The sequence below is a fragment of the Trachemys scripta genome, chromosome 20 (assembly GCF_013100865.1).
Source record: "Trachemys scripta elegans isolate TJP31775 chromosome 20, CAS_Tse_1.0, whole genome shotgun sequence".
Taxonomy (NCBI): Eukaryota; Metazoa; Chordata; order Testudines; family Emydidae; genus Trachemys; species Trachemys scripta.
Genome location: NC_048317.1, coordinates 5,736,564 through 5,750,982, shown reverse-complemented (window position 1 = coordinate 5,750,982; position 14,419 = coordinate 5,736,564). Strand labels below are relative to the sequence as shown.

Below are 14,419 nucleotides of genomic sequence, written 5' to 3'. Positions count from 1 at the left end.
TAAGGTTTCCCCTTTGAGGGCCATGGAGATTAGGCAGATCTGCGAGAACACTCAGAACCACCGTCCCAAGAGAGCTCTCCAAAGCGTGGAGAGCTGCAGCATTGGGGTGAAGCCGTGTCAACTTCCTGTATCGATCGCCAAGCGGCGCTGGTATTTATAGAAAGAAGTCCACCAAAAGAGAGACCGGAGACTGCAGTTAATGTTGGGGGGTGAAGAAAGGGGCAGAAAGAGACACACTATGCTCCCCTCACCCTGCACACAGATTTCTGGCCAGCTCTAACAAATATGTGAAGAGGGACGGGATTGTACAGATTCAGACTGCAAGCTATTCAGGGCAGAGACTGCCTACTGCTCTGTGCACGTGCAGCACCTAGCACAGGGTGCCCCGCTCCTGGCTGGCCCAGAGGTACTACCTTAATCAACGGGATTCACAATTATTCAGGGCTTTGGAGACATGATCTGCCCCATGCTACAAGAGCATCCCCTGCCTTCGACTTCAGTCCCACTGCCTCCCCCAGCCCCCTTTGAGAAGAAAAGTGGTATCTTGCCAGGTTTGCTAGTTATTAGTTCTTTGTACTCTGGTCGCAGTCAGGGTCGGGGCTAGGAGCTGTACACACTTAGGGTAGTCGGTCCCTGCCCCGAAGAACTTGCAATCTAGAAGACAAGACGGCCAACAAGAAAAAAAAACTGGTAGCAACACAGAACTAGTTTCCAAGGCAGGGCGTGTAATCCTTTCCCTGACTCCACATCACAGTCTCGAGGCCAAGTTTGTGACGCAACAACACATCTCACGGTAAAGGTCACAAACAGGGGTCCTACCTGCGACTGACAGAGCCACAGACCTTTAGCCATTGCTGGGGCAGGTATGGTGGGGACCTTGCTGCCTGTACGCACAGGTCCAGGGAAAACCCTGAACTCGGTGTCCTGGAGAGTTTCATTGTGGATCACTACACTCTGCCCCCCACCCCCCCTTTGCCAGCTCATTCGACAGGAGTCCCTTGGCACTAATCCTTCCCAGCAAGGCCTGGCAGGGAAACAGAAGCTATTGCATAGGCATGGAAGTGGCGCAGATGAGCGAAGACAGAGAGAGAACGCAGTCCCTCTTCCAGCAGCTCGGAGTCTCGTTTGAAGGCTTCCAGAACCCCACGTGGGATGTGGCAGGAGGAGGATCCAGCTAGCAGGGAGCTCGTTCTCCAGCTTCCATGACGAAGTCTAAACGTGCCCGTCCTCAAGGCCCTAACGGGAATCAGGATGGGCAGGTGGGTAGCGCCCCTAGTACGGCGCCTTGCTTGGCAGCGCTGTACTAGGGGTGCTAGTGGATAGTCTTGTTCCACTGGAGTTATTTTTAGAGGGGGTGGGGCAGAAGGAGGGCCTGGATGGCGTGTGTGTGTATGTGTTTGTGTGCGCGCACCACTCTCATTACTCTCTGAAAGCAAGATTCTCCTTCCCTTTCTTCTTTCAGAGCACAGCAAAACCTGTGTAACACACAGCTACCAACCCTTCCGCGCCAGCTGCCACCATTAATTCCTCACAGGAGGATCTCTGTTTCTAGCCCAACATTTGCACACACACAAAAAAACCCAACAACAAACAAACAAACAAAGAAAAAACCACCCCAGCGAACGACTTTGAGGGTCCCGAGAAGAGTTACAGATGGCAGACCGGCTCCTGTCTGATCTCCCCCGGGAATGCAGATGCCCTGTTATCAAGTGACAAATCCATCCTGCCGTCTCACCAGGCTAGCTTAAATCAGACCCACTTTCTTCCCCTCTTAACAGGCTCTGACTCATACATTCTGTTCCCAGTGGTACGTTCTGTTCCCAGTTGGTACGTTCTATTCCCACTGCTCCCCAAAACCAAGATGGGGCAGCACGGTGGTGACCTCCTGGTTGCTTCTGACGACCCGGCACTAAACCGGCGTGGCTTGGGCTCTGGCAGCGAGAGCTAAACACAACCACACGCCAAAAGGCACGGGATGCACGCACAGCACGGACATGCTTAGCACATACATGTGCATAGACAGGTATACAGCAGCCTGGACACTCAGCCTTACCCTTTCTGCTATTTTTAGGTGTGGTGTGTGTGTGTGGGAGGCGGGGGTCTCCCACTCTCGGACGCCAAACACCTCCTGTCCTCTCCCAATCATGCGGCTCCAACCGCTCACCCCCCTCCACTCCAGTCTTCCATTCCCCACACCCAGCCCCACTACTTTGGCCCCCACAGCGGTACCTGCCAGCGGTGACTTATACAGGCTGCAATACACCTCGTGCCTGGATAACGCTGTCTTGTGAAATGGGCCAGAGCAGGGAGAGCACAGATGCACCGGTGGCTGCCTGCTGCGCTTCCTCCTGTGCCCACAGGAATCGAGCGCATGGTACAGATTGAAGAACGTGCTCTGGGTCTGCAGAGAGAACAGCCAACTGCATGGCGCAGCGGGACCGGTGGTTAGCACAGGCACATCAGTGGGTGCATCACACTCAGCACTTCCACAAGGCTCTTCCAGCCAGAGAGCTCCATGCGCTTTAAAAAAAAAAAAAGCATAGGGAAATACCATGCTTTCCATCTGTAAGATGGGGAAACTGAGGCCAGAGGAGGAAGGAGAGAACTGCCTTTGCCCAAGGTCACGGGTAGAGCCGGGATCAGAAGGCAGGTGTCCCGATTCCCAGTCTGATGTAGTTCCTCGTTTCCTGGAGATATTCTCACAGCAACAAGCAACTTCCTTTCCCTCTTCTCAGATTCAAATCCAGGGGCATTTTCTCTCATCGCATTCGATCACGACGGGTCTCCCGGGGAGATGACAGGCACTTTGGGACCAAAGTCCAATTGCTACCCACACGCCAATTTAGCAAAAGCTTCCCCAGGGGAGTTCAAATCGCTGCTCAAGCACCGCGTAAACCCTGGCTAGAAACATTCCTGCTTCTGAAGATCCAGCGGATGGGTCAGGTCAAACGCTGGTTGGTCTGGGAGAAGCTTCCTGCAGCTTCAACTCTCCTGGCTGGGTCTCATGAGACACCACACGGGTTAATGGCACTACAGGCCAAACTACGGGTCCCCCTGACCCAAAATTAGCCAGGCACAGAATAAAGAGCATCTTTGGGAGCTTCCCCTCCGCTCTCCCCATTCCACCTCCATGAAAATACCTGGAGCAAATTAAGAGGGAAGCGGAAGGAGGAAAAAATGAAATAAAATGAAGCCAACCGCAGCTCGGGACGTTGGCACTGTTCTGGGAGCAGAGTGATCTCCCTGGAGACCGCTCAGCAGGGTTTTCCCACAAGGCCTCAGTCGGCCTTCAATAGCGACTAGAGGAGACAAGCCCAGCGCTTCCGCTTGCCCCACCTGTGGCTGAATCCAGCGATAGACCTGGACACAGCCCCAAGGGCATCCCAAGGGGCTGCATTGGACTCCGCTGCTATCGGAGGAGGCCAGAGGAGCAGGCTAGCCTCTCCCCACTCAACTCTCTCCTAAGGGCAGAGTAATGCCGCAACACCCCCCCACTAAGAGCAGATCTAGGTAGTCATTATCCCCCAGCCCTTCTCCCACTCACACACACAGCACAAGAGACAGTCCCTGCCCCGAAGTGCTGACAATCTAAATAGAGCAGACAAAGGGGGGAAGGGAGAGAGAGAGACACAGGTTCACCCTAGCTCATACAGGAGGTCAGTCTTAGACCTGGGACTAGAATCCTGGTCTCCCCGCTGCACTACCCACACTGCCTCAGCAAACCTTCGGGTGCTTTGGAAGCCCATTCATGCTGCAGCACAGAGAATCTACGGCCCCTCCTAAGACATTCAGACTCTGTGAGCTTTAAATCAGAATACGGCGGGGGGAGAAATCCTCATACGCCTTGCATCGCGAAAAACGAAACAGGAAGGGACCTGCCGTCAGAAAGGCTCTAAATAGATATTTATTTACATGTGCAAACTTGCGGCTCGGAATCCTCTGTCTGAGGCACTCTGCACTTCACACACTTCGCTCAGATTTCCAGGGGGTGTCAGAATCGGCCCCCGTAGTGCCCCATTCAGCCGAAGAGTTCCACACCCTTTACAGGGATGAATGAGGTAGGCTGCTGCCCTCTCTTCCAGGCCCTGGTGGTAGCGCCCAGGTTGTGCTTCTGGGGAAAACAGTGGCACAGAGATGCAGCTCCCCTGCAACTTGCACAGAGCCAACCTAGAAGAGGATCTAGCCGTGCTTCCACCCAGTCATGCACTCTCACCGCTTAACCACACTTCCCCTTCTGTGCACACGTTCATCGCTCAGCGGCGTTTTTCGGCTCTCTTGCTTTGCAGATCAAGGGCTAGATCCGCAAGGGGAATTAGGAACCTAAATGCCTCTTCAGGCACCCAAGCCCAAAATGTGGAGCCTCAAAGCCTCTCCCCAGCTGCTGCCTAACCCCATGGGCACCTACACCCCTTAGACATCAAACTCGCCCCCCCCCCCCCCCCGTAAAGTCCCCGGGGTGACTACATTTCTGCCGCCGGGCATGTGGAATGCCACATAAACCTTGACACCCAGCTCACTCTGACTCCAGCCGCATCCTCCCACTCAGCATTGCCCGACATATTTCACCGGTGGGGCCTGACCCCAGAGACGTTTTCAGTGGCCACCCAGCAGATAGGACCTTGCACAGAGCAAGGAGGAGGAGGTGCAAGCTGCGAGAGGAGGAGATGTGGTGTGGTGTGGAGCATCCAGTCACCAGGATATACAGTAGATCTCTCTCTGGCCCAAGGAATATAGACTATTTATGCCATGGAGAGAGACCTGCCCCAGAGCTCCTTACGCCCAGTGGCTGGGGCACTCACTTGGAAGGTGGGATAGCCAAGTCCCTGCTCCACACAAGGCTGGGGGTGGGGTGGATTTGATTCTGGGTCACTCCACTTCCTGGGCGAGTGTTCGAACTGCTGAGCTAAATGTGGCAAGGGGAACTCCTCCTCCTTCTGTAACCCCTCCAGTCCCTCCCCCTGGGGAGAAAGGGTGTAGGTGCCCAGCATGGCTGCAAATCCCAAACAGATGGAGACATCTTCCCTCCAGCCCCGATGCCTAACTCCCTTTGGCTTCTGCTCTATCCCTCTCCTTGGCATTTCCTCTTGGCTAGCTTAGGCAGGTCCCCACTCAGCCACTGACTTTTGTGGGTCCTTTTTTAGGCACTTAACACTCCCCTGGCATGGAACAGGGAGACCGGGTGACCCTCGCCAGGCAGCAAGGCACGTAGAGTTGGCGTTGCAATGACTAGTGTTTGAGTCACCCTTACAGATCTAGCCCCGGATTCCGATCTGGGTAATTCCAATGGCGTTCCACACAGGGAGAGGATGGAAAGGCCCTTTCATGGGGAAGAGGTTGGTTCCTAATTCACTCTACCTACACAAAGAGGTTCCCAACACTTCTGCCAAGGGGGCTAACACTCTAGGATCAGGGCAGGGAGTTTGCCTACTGCCTTTTCTTCCTTTGCCTTTGTACAACTAAAGAGAAATACGGTAAGAGCGCGCTGGCTGAAATAACCCACTTAAAAGAGGAAAAAATGTGCCTCTGGGACACAGAACACCTGCTCTTTGATTTATGGACCTCCTATTTACCCAGAGCACCATTGCAACTGTTTTAAGCACAAAGAAATCACAAGCTATCTAATTAGGCAGAAAGACAACTCGCTAATTTTCTGTGTCCAAGCCCCATTCCTCCCAAATTAACACCACCTGACGCTGCAGCGACGCAAGGTTCGGAGGCCTCCTGGTCCCCCTTTCGTTCTGCAATAATTAGCCTTTCTGCTGAACCAAGAAATGCCTGCACAGCACTGGTACGCACTGATCATTAATGCCTTGCATTCTATACAAAACCAATTATGTCACAGCCAGTGCTGAGCTGGTGTCCTCTAACGCAATCACTCTTCATTCCGTGTCTCCCCAGCGCACGCACACACAAGTCCGTTCCTTCTAAGTCACCGTTTGATAAATGACGCTGTCTTCCCTTTGCCATCCCTGAGAAGGGGAGTTTGTTAATGAAATTAACAGACTCATGTACATACCAGGTAGCTCACCCACCAGAGATCCGTTACGTGATTATTATGTTTTTCTAGCGCCCATCCCTGTAGAACCAAGGCATCACTGCTCCTGCCTTTCTGAAAGGAAGAGTTCTTTCTAGACAGAACCTTGGTTTGAATTTTAAGAAAAATAAACAGAAATAGTCAGACAAATGAAGGTATTTCTTGTTTTCTCGCCAAGTGAGAATGGAGGGCAACTCATCCCATTTCTAGGTCTTTATTAATTATTATTATTATGTTTAAGATGCTTTGGTTTTTAAATTTTAAAATTCCAAACAGTCAATGAAAACTTTAGGGACAAAGTCCGAAGGGGGATTAACACAAATCTTTTGTTTCTTCAGAAACAAGCTAAACTAAGCAACCAATATCCCTTTGGCCACAATACCATGCTGGGAAAGGTGTTTTTTTTTCCAGGGGTTCCATTTGCTTTCCTGGATTATCACAGCTACACTATAGTTCATGACAGCAACAGAACCTTTGGCCCAATTGATATCTAGGGAAGGCAGACCCAGAAAGCGAGCTGTGTTTATGTTCTGGGTCCATTCCAGGGCTTGAAGCTACTAAACTGTCAACATTGTTGTTTAACACAAAACCCCCCCCACCTTTTTTATTTGAAGTCATGCAAAGCAGAAACTACCATCTCAAATTTGAAAAAGAAACAAACTGAGAGGAAGTGATCTGGGAGGTATTCTCACCTCATCTGTTCAAACAATGGAGCGCTTTTTTTTTTTTTAAAGCCACAAAAGTTGTTTGGAACCCAACCCCCCTCCTCCCAAAATAAGATGTTAGTAGAAAACGCAACACACTAGTCAATGGAGTGGAACGTAACCTAGGCTGTTAACAATATGTACCCGGATTTGAAAGGTGTGAACTGAATTCATAGGAAACTAGTGCAAACTTTGGAAGAGTTTGGAAGCTGTGTGCAAGCAGGTGTGGATTCTTTACGTTCACATGGGGACAAGACAGAGGAACGTGGACCCCTGGGGACTCTCCCAGCAGGTTCTGCTGGCAGTTCAGAACTCTTTAGAGGGGGTTGGGATTAAGGTGGAAAGGAGATTGACAAGAGAGCCATCTGGGAGGAAGAGACTGATTGTGAAAGGTGGGCTGAAATGGTGGAAGGGGATCAGGACTAGAAGCTGGTGGATATTGGATCAAGAAAGGACTTCGGGGTTAGGATGGCATTGGCGGAAGAGGAGTGGAGCAGAGGAAGGACTGGAAAGAAGCCGGGGTAGGAATCAGCCCTGAGAGAAAGGAAGTGGGCAAGGAGAAACAGGGGGACTGGTGGAAAGGAGTGGAGATGAAACCTGGGACTGGGGACTAAAAGGAGCCCCATGGGACTAGCACTGGGAGACAGGTACCACTATGGAGACTGGAGTGGTGCAGTGAGGACTGGGATGGGGACCAGGGATGCTCCCCTATCCAGAACTCAGACAAGAGCCTGGTAGTTGTGGGGTGTGGACCAAGGCGTTATGCAGGAGCCACACAAATGCATGACCCCTGGGGAAGGAGGATGAGGGACCTCCTGGGGATTAGATTGGTGGGCTGGTCCTTCGGGGAATAGGGGTCAGGATGGAGATGGGGGGGCTAATTGATGGGACCCCTATAGATGAGCCAGCCTGGCCCAGTACTGGGATTAAGGTGTGTAGATGGGGGCAGGGCTGGGGGGCTCTGAGATCGGGGTTTTCCTGAAGGGTCAGGCTGGGACCCCACTCACATGTTGGACCCTGCCACCCCAGGGATGCGGTGCAATTGGGAACCTAGGGGTCAGACAGGGCCACATGAAGGTGGGTGGATGGGTGTCAGGCTGGGGGCACCCCAAGGAATGGCAGCCAGGAGGCACCCAGGGGCCAGGGGGCAAGGACAGGTTGGGGGGCCCACAGATGGGAACCCATCCCAGGCAGGTAGCTGGGTGTCAGGCTGGGGGGGACAGGGATGGGTGCCCCTCGGACTCACATGAAGGCGGGTAGCTGGGTGTCAGGCTGGAGGGGACGGGGATGGGCGCCCCCCGGGCGGGGGCCGGCGGGGGCCCGGCGGACTCACATGAAGGCGTGGTAGATGAACGCCCAGCCGCGGGGTCTCTCCAGCACGTTGTACAGACAGTTCTGCAGGCGCCGGTAACGCTTGTGCGCGGCGGAGCGGGCGGCTGCCCCGCCGGGCGGCGCTGGCAGCGGGGTCCCCAACAGCCCCAGGCGCCGGGGGCTGCCCGCGGGCGGCTCGTTCCTCTCCGTCTGCACCTCGGTCAGGGCGACGAACTCCACCCGCCGGGGGTCGCCGGGGACCGGGGGCGGCGAGAGCATGGAGAGGTCCCCCTCGCCGGGCGGCTGCAGCCCGGCCATGGCGCGCTCACGGCACGGAGGGGGGCCCCGGGACGGGACGGCCCCGCATGGCCCGAGCTCCAGGCGAGTCCGGGCCCCGGGCTGGGACGGAGGGAGGGGAGCTCTCCGCGCGCCCCCTGGCTCCCCAAAGGGGCCCTTTCCTGGCGCTCCTGCCCCGGGCAGCGAGGGGACCGCGCGCCCCTGCAAGTTGGACCGGCTCCGAGCCCGGCTCCGTCCGGTACGCTCCCCGCAGGAGGCCGGGAAAGGAGCCCGGGACGCCTGGCAGGTTCAGCCCATTCGATGTCGTTGGAGGGGGACACGCAGCTTCCCTCCCCGAGCCGCGGGGAGACCCCCCCCAGCTCCCCGGCTCGGCGGCGGGGGGGCGGACGCGTCCCGAGGCTCCTGCGCCGAAGCCTGGAGAGGAGCCGAAGTTTCCAAGAGTTGCAGTTTACATGGCACTGGGGGGCTGGTTAGTGTCAAAGCGCAGCGAATCGCGCAGGACTCGGAGCCGCCGCCGCCGCCCTCCCAGCCCCGGGCGCTCCCCGGCCCCTCTCCATGCCGCTGGATTTTCCACCTGCCTTTTGCTTACACTCACATGTCACCTCTCCTCCTCCCGGGCCCTTTCTCTCCTCCCCCAGCCCCTCCCTGCCCGCAGCCCGGCCTTTTCCCAACCACTTACTGGGCCGGAGGGGGTGGGGACTCCGCCGGCTGGGCTCTCAGGCGCTTCCCAGCTTCCCCCACCTGTCCGGGGCTTGCCCGACCCGGGCCCAGCTACATCACCCTGCGGTAGGAGTTCTCCGGCGGCATCTCGCAGTCCAGCGCTGTGGTTTTCCCCCCTCCCCCCATCCTACAGCCAAACCACTGTGAGCTGGTTACGCAGTAAAGGGTCAGGCATTTCTGGGGCTGATCGGCCTCTAGTCAGATCCCGGAGGGGAGGTAAAGAATGAACAGGGTTAGACAACCTCATGCTTCAGGGCGCAAAGCAAACCCCATGCGGTCAGGAAGGAACCTCCCCCTGGAGAGCTTGGTCTATAATCCAGCGTTTTAAGATCTAGGGCATCTTCCTGGGAAGTGCTGGCCAGTGTCAGAGAAGGGGCTGGACGCTCTGGTCTGGCCACTGCGACGGAGTCTTTTTTATATTCTGATGCCCAAATACATTTGTTAGTCTCTAAGGTGCCACGAGGACTCCTGGTTGTTTTTCCTGATAGGGACTAACCCGGCTACCTCTCTGAGACCTGTTTTTTATATCTGTGGCACTGTTTTTCTCTAATGCCAGCAGGCAGCCTTCACCTGGAGTGGATCAAAATCTGTTTCCAAATAGGGGAGGGCCTGATTGGCAACGCTTGTTAAAAACCCGACCAATTGAAGGTCCCGGCAATAGGGAAGAGGCTGCCGGCTGCTTGCAGCTTTGTGGGTTTAAGTTGTCACCTGCCCACCGTGACCTGTCCAGCAGAGCTCTGGGGAGGTCCTGGGTTCCGTTTCTTTGGCGCCTGCCTGCAGGGGCTTTGCGACTGTTCAGCTTTGGCCACAATTTTGAGCTTCTCTTTGAGGTTCAAGAAACTCCCTCAAAAAAGAAAAAGAAAAAAAAAAGTGAAATTCGGTCAAAACCCACTAAATTCCACCACCTTGCCCCGAAAGCCAAACGCCGTCCCACCCCGGCAGCTCCCTCCCAGCGAGACCGAGGCTGGCTGGAAAGGGTTGAGATAGTGCAGAAGATCTGGGCTCAACTTGCCCTGAGCCCTGAAACCAGCTGAGCACCCATGTCAGAGCCATGCAAGGCTTAGAAACACATAAACACGGTCCATCCTGGCCGACACTGGGGCCCTCCGGAGCTAAAAGCATCAGGCTCTCCACTGGAGCTAAAGGATTGTGTCCTACGGCCGGGAGCTGGAATAGACTCCGTCCTCTGCACGAGGCCCAGCAGAGGAGATACGCGCACTGGACCATGGGGTAACTTACATATAACTTGGTGCTTTCGGCCAAGTTTCACTTTGCCTTTCGGGCAGCCTGTTCTAATCCGACTCCCAGAGAGAGACCCCACGTCGCCTGTAGCCGAAGGAAACTGACTCCCTGATGGCTCACTGGGCTCTGGGGAATGCATCATCTGCCACTGGTCCCAGACATCAGCCATCTGTGATTGTTTAACTTCAGCATCTCTGAGGGCCAGCTGGGGCAAGCCAGGCAGGGAGCACGGGGTCTGAATGCTCCACACAGGCTCTGGGGGCACCAGCTACGTTTGGAGAACTGGGACCCCCAATAAACAGGGAATCAGCAGAGCAGGGAGACATGGCTGCAGCTTGTTTGAAAGGGATCTTGGATAATCTGGACTCTGTTGTAAACCAATCCTGGTGTGTGCTGTGGGCAGATTCACCAGGCAGGCCGGCCAAGCAAAGGCCAGGTGCTCAAGTGTCAATCTGTGGGCAGCAAATTATCTTGATCTCCTTACACCTTCTGCAGCCACAGCTGGTGGAGGCCACTCTCAGAGAGGCAACTGGCCTAGAGGGACCACGGTCTGGTGCATTCTGGCAATCCCTATGGGTGTGTTTGTTAGTCAACAGAAGATACAAAGACACTGCAATAAAACCGCCCCCAGCACCAAGTCTCAGAGCCTGGGTCAATTGACGGGGGCTCATGGTGCTAAACATGGCAGGGGAGACGTTGGGGCTCAGACTGGAGTCTAGGCGCTGAGACCCACCCCCCCATCCCTGGGTTTCAGAGCCCAGGCTCTAGCCTGAGCCACAATATCGACCCTGCAGTTTTCTAGTCCCCCCACCCAAACCCCGCAACCCTGAATCAGCTGACCTGGGTCAGCCGCGCCCATGCTGTAGGTCTTTTATTGCAGTGGACAGAGACTTCCCCGCTTTCCCCCAGCTGGGAAGGAGAGACGATGGATGCTTCCTGGCTACTGTTGAGAATCTCTCCCTGTCCCTGCCCAGCCCTGCGGGTCTCCCATTATTAAAGCTAGGCTGTGTCTGCTTCTAGCGACCACTGTTTGCCTCCTGCAGCCGTGTGGCCCGTGTCATGTACGCCCTGAACTCAAACACTCTCAGAGTTCAAGGGCTGAGCCGTGGGGCCAGGGCCCTGTGTACGTGCCCCAGGACCAGCACTCGGCCACACCCGGCTTATTTCTGATTGGTTTATTTCCTGGGCAGCCTCTAAACATAACATTCACCTGCAGATCTCCCAGCACTTTGGATCTGCATGAGCTAAGCCTCACAGTCCCCTGACGCTGAGGGGCAGGTACGATCACCGATTTAGATGGGGAAACTGAGGCACGGGGCGATTAAACAATTTACCCTACGTGACATGAGGAGGGGAGGGTCAGCAGCATGTGCCACAGGCCTAGCACCTCTCCCCTACCCCAGCCGCACTTCCTCTCCAAGGGGTTAAAGAAGCTGGTTTTATTTTCAAAGCCAGTTTCCCCAAGTGCACCCCAGGGCCCACGTTGCTGAAAGCGAAGTAGCGTGAGTGAAAATTAAAGGCTTAGATTAGTGAATTATTTATCAGGGTGGTTGAGGATCCTGGCCCAAGCGCCCGGCCCCACGGAGCGTCGCTGCATGTGTTGGGTGCTTCGGAAACCCGTGCAATAAATAAATGACTAGATAATTTGTTTGCCACCTAATACGTCTCCCCGCAAAGGATTTGCCCGCACGCCTGAGCTGCTTGCACACTCGGGAAAGCTGCAACATGGAGAGCGAAGCAGAATGAATCTCTTCCCATCCAGGAAAGGCAGGAGAAGGGGTGAAACCCAGATCTAGGAAGGTATTTAGGCTCCTAACTTGCATTGCTATTAATGGAAGGAAGGAGCTTGGTGGATCTGGGTCTCACTGCCTAAGGCTTGGGGAGGAACCAATGGGCCAGGTTAAATTTAACAGTTGGGCAGGTGCATCCCAGTGCAGAGAGTTACTGTAGGCTGGAGAATTCATGGGTAACCAGCCAGTCTCCTCTTGTATTCATAGACTCATAGAAATCTGGAAGGGACCTGAAGAGGCGCTGAGGCAGGACCAAGTAAACCTAGACAGCCCTGACAGGGGTTTGTCCCACCTGTTCTTAAAATCCTCCAATGACGGAGATTCCACAACCTCCCTTGGAAGCCTGTCCCAGAGCTGAGAGTTAGAAAGGTTTTTTTCCTACTATTTAACGCAAAAGTCCCTTGCTGAAGATAAAGCCAATTACTTCTTGTCCTACTTTCAGGGGACACGGAGAACAATTGATCACCGTCCTCTTTATAACAGCCCTTCGCATAGTTGAAAGACTTATCAGGACTCCCCTCGGTCTTCTTTTCTCAAGGTTAAATGTGCCCAGTGCTTTTAACCTTTCCTTGTTGGTCCGATTTTCTAAAGCTTTTAGCATTTTTGTTGCTCTGCTCCGGACTCTCTCCAGTTTACCCAGGTTTCCTAAAGCGTGGCCCCCAGAACGGGATACAGGACTCCAGCTGAGGCCTCAGCAGGGCTGAGCAGAGTGGGACAATTGCTCTCCACGTCTTCCGTACGCCACTCCTGTTAATACATCCCAGAATGATATTAGCCTTTTTCGCAACTGCATCCCATTGTTGACCCCTATTCAGGAGCGGTGCCAGGGTTTTTGCCGCCCTAGGCGGCAGCGCTCCTTCTCTGAGCATTCGGCGGCGGGGGGTCCTTCCGCTCTGCGTCTTCAGGGAACTTCGGCGGCGGGTCCCAGAATGAGTGAAGGACCCGCCGAATTTCCGCCGAAGACCTGGAGTGGAAGGACCCCCCGCTGCTAAATTTCCGCCGAAGGTGGCAAAATGCCATCCCCCAAATCCTGCCGTCCTAGGCGACCGCCTAGGGTCGCCTAGTGGAAGCGCCGGCCCTGCCCCTATTCAATTTGTGATCTTCTGTAACCCCCAGCCCCTGTTCCACAGTGGTGCTTCCCCCTCCCCCACCCCGAGCCAGTTACTCCCCATGTGGTAGCTGACTAGGTGGTAGCACGGTGGAACAGGAGCTGGAAAAGGAGTCTTTGGGGTTAAAGGGTAAAAAATAGAGATTTTTCTAGGGGCAGATTTCATCCTGACCCCCTGTTACTACATGACATGAGTCATACAAAGACTAAAGTTGCCAAGAAGAATTGGGGCATGAGGGGTGGATGGGTAATTAAAGGACAGAGCGGAGTCACGCTCTAAGCCCCTATTATCCGGACATTTCGTCTGTCCCACACGCCTCTCCCACAGACACGCTGGAAATGGTCATGCAAACACCACCGGGCGTGACGATGTGCCGGTAAGGAGACACTTCCTTCTTAGCAGCTGGCTGTTATTCCCCAGGAACTGATTCAGTCTCTGCAGATCTTCCCCCAAGAATCTAATTCTTCTCTCCAGCTGCTGCTCTGTGACTGAGCCGCCCTGCCCCAGGAGGATGTAACTGTGGAACTCCTGATGGCTGTCGTCTCTTTATGAATGCTGCAGCTATGACATAATTCTGGAATTCCTTGCCTGCTGTAAGGCGTATGGGCGGAGGACGCTCTGGCAGATAAAGTACGTTGCTGTTCATCACTGGTATAAAAGGAGACGGATCTGCTTCAGCAATCTGAGGGGTACGGCTAGCTCGAACTTCGGAGGCTTGTGTCCTAGGAATGCAAAGATCCACCAGTGGAATGCTCTTCCTATGTGGCAAGGACTGACCCTGTGCCCAATATAGTGTATGTGTGTGTGTGGGGGGGGCATTTTACAGCAGCCTACCCTCAAAGCCGCTGTTGTTCATTCAGTGCACTCACTAGAGGCAGATTTATGTTTCTAGTGGAACTGATGAAAGCAGATTGCAGGAGGGATGAGGGGTTATGGAGGTAGAGTTAAAGGTGACCTGCAAAGGACTTTTAATCAAGTTGGGTGTTATCTTTATAATGTAAAAATAAGGCTTGAAGGATTGGGTTTTGTTTGTTTATTCTTCTTGTTTTCCCCCCTGAGATCTAGATCAGGAGTGGCCAGCCTGGTTTTCCCAGAGAAACACTGGCAGGGAGGATTGTTAACAAAGGCCTCATTTCTCCAAACTTATCACAAAATAGCTGTTACTACGTTAAAAAAAAAGAGAGAGAGAGGGCTTCTAACAATCTGACTAAA

General features: G+C 54.3%; 1 protein-coding gene across 1 annotated transcript in view; it reads right to left on the bottom strand.

Annotated features, from left to right (window-relative positions):
* Positions 1-8,917, bottom strand: part of KCNQ4 (potassium voltage-gated channel subfamily Q member 4) — a 73,293-nt gene extending 64,376 nt beyond the window's left edge. Inside the window, exon 1 of the mRNA XM_034754301.1 lies at positions 8,072-8,917. Within this exon, the coding sequence (XP_034610192.1) occupies positions 8,072-8,367 (296 nt within the window). The 5' untranslated portion in view covers positions 8,368-8,917. The remainder of the gene's footprint in view (positions 1-8,071) is intronic.
* Positions 8,918-14,419: the final 5,502 nt, after the last annotated feature.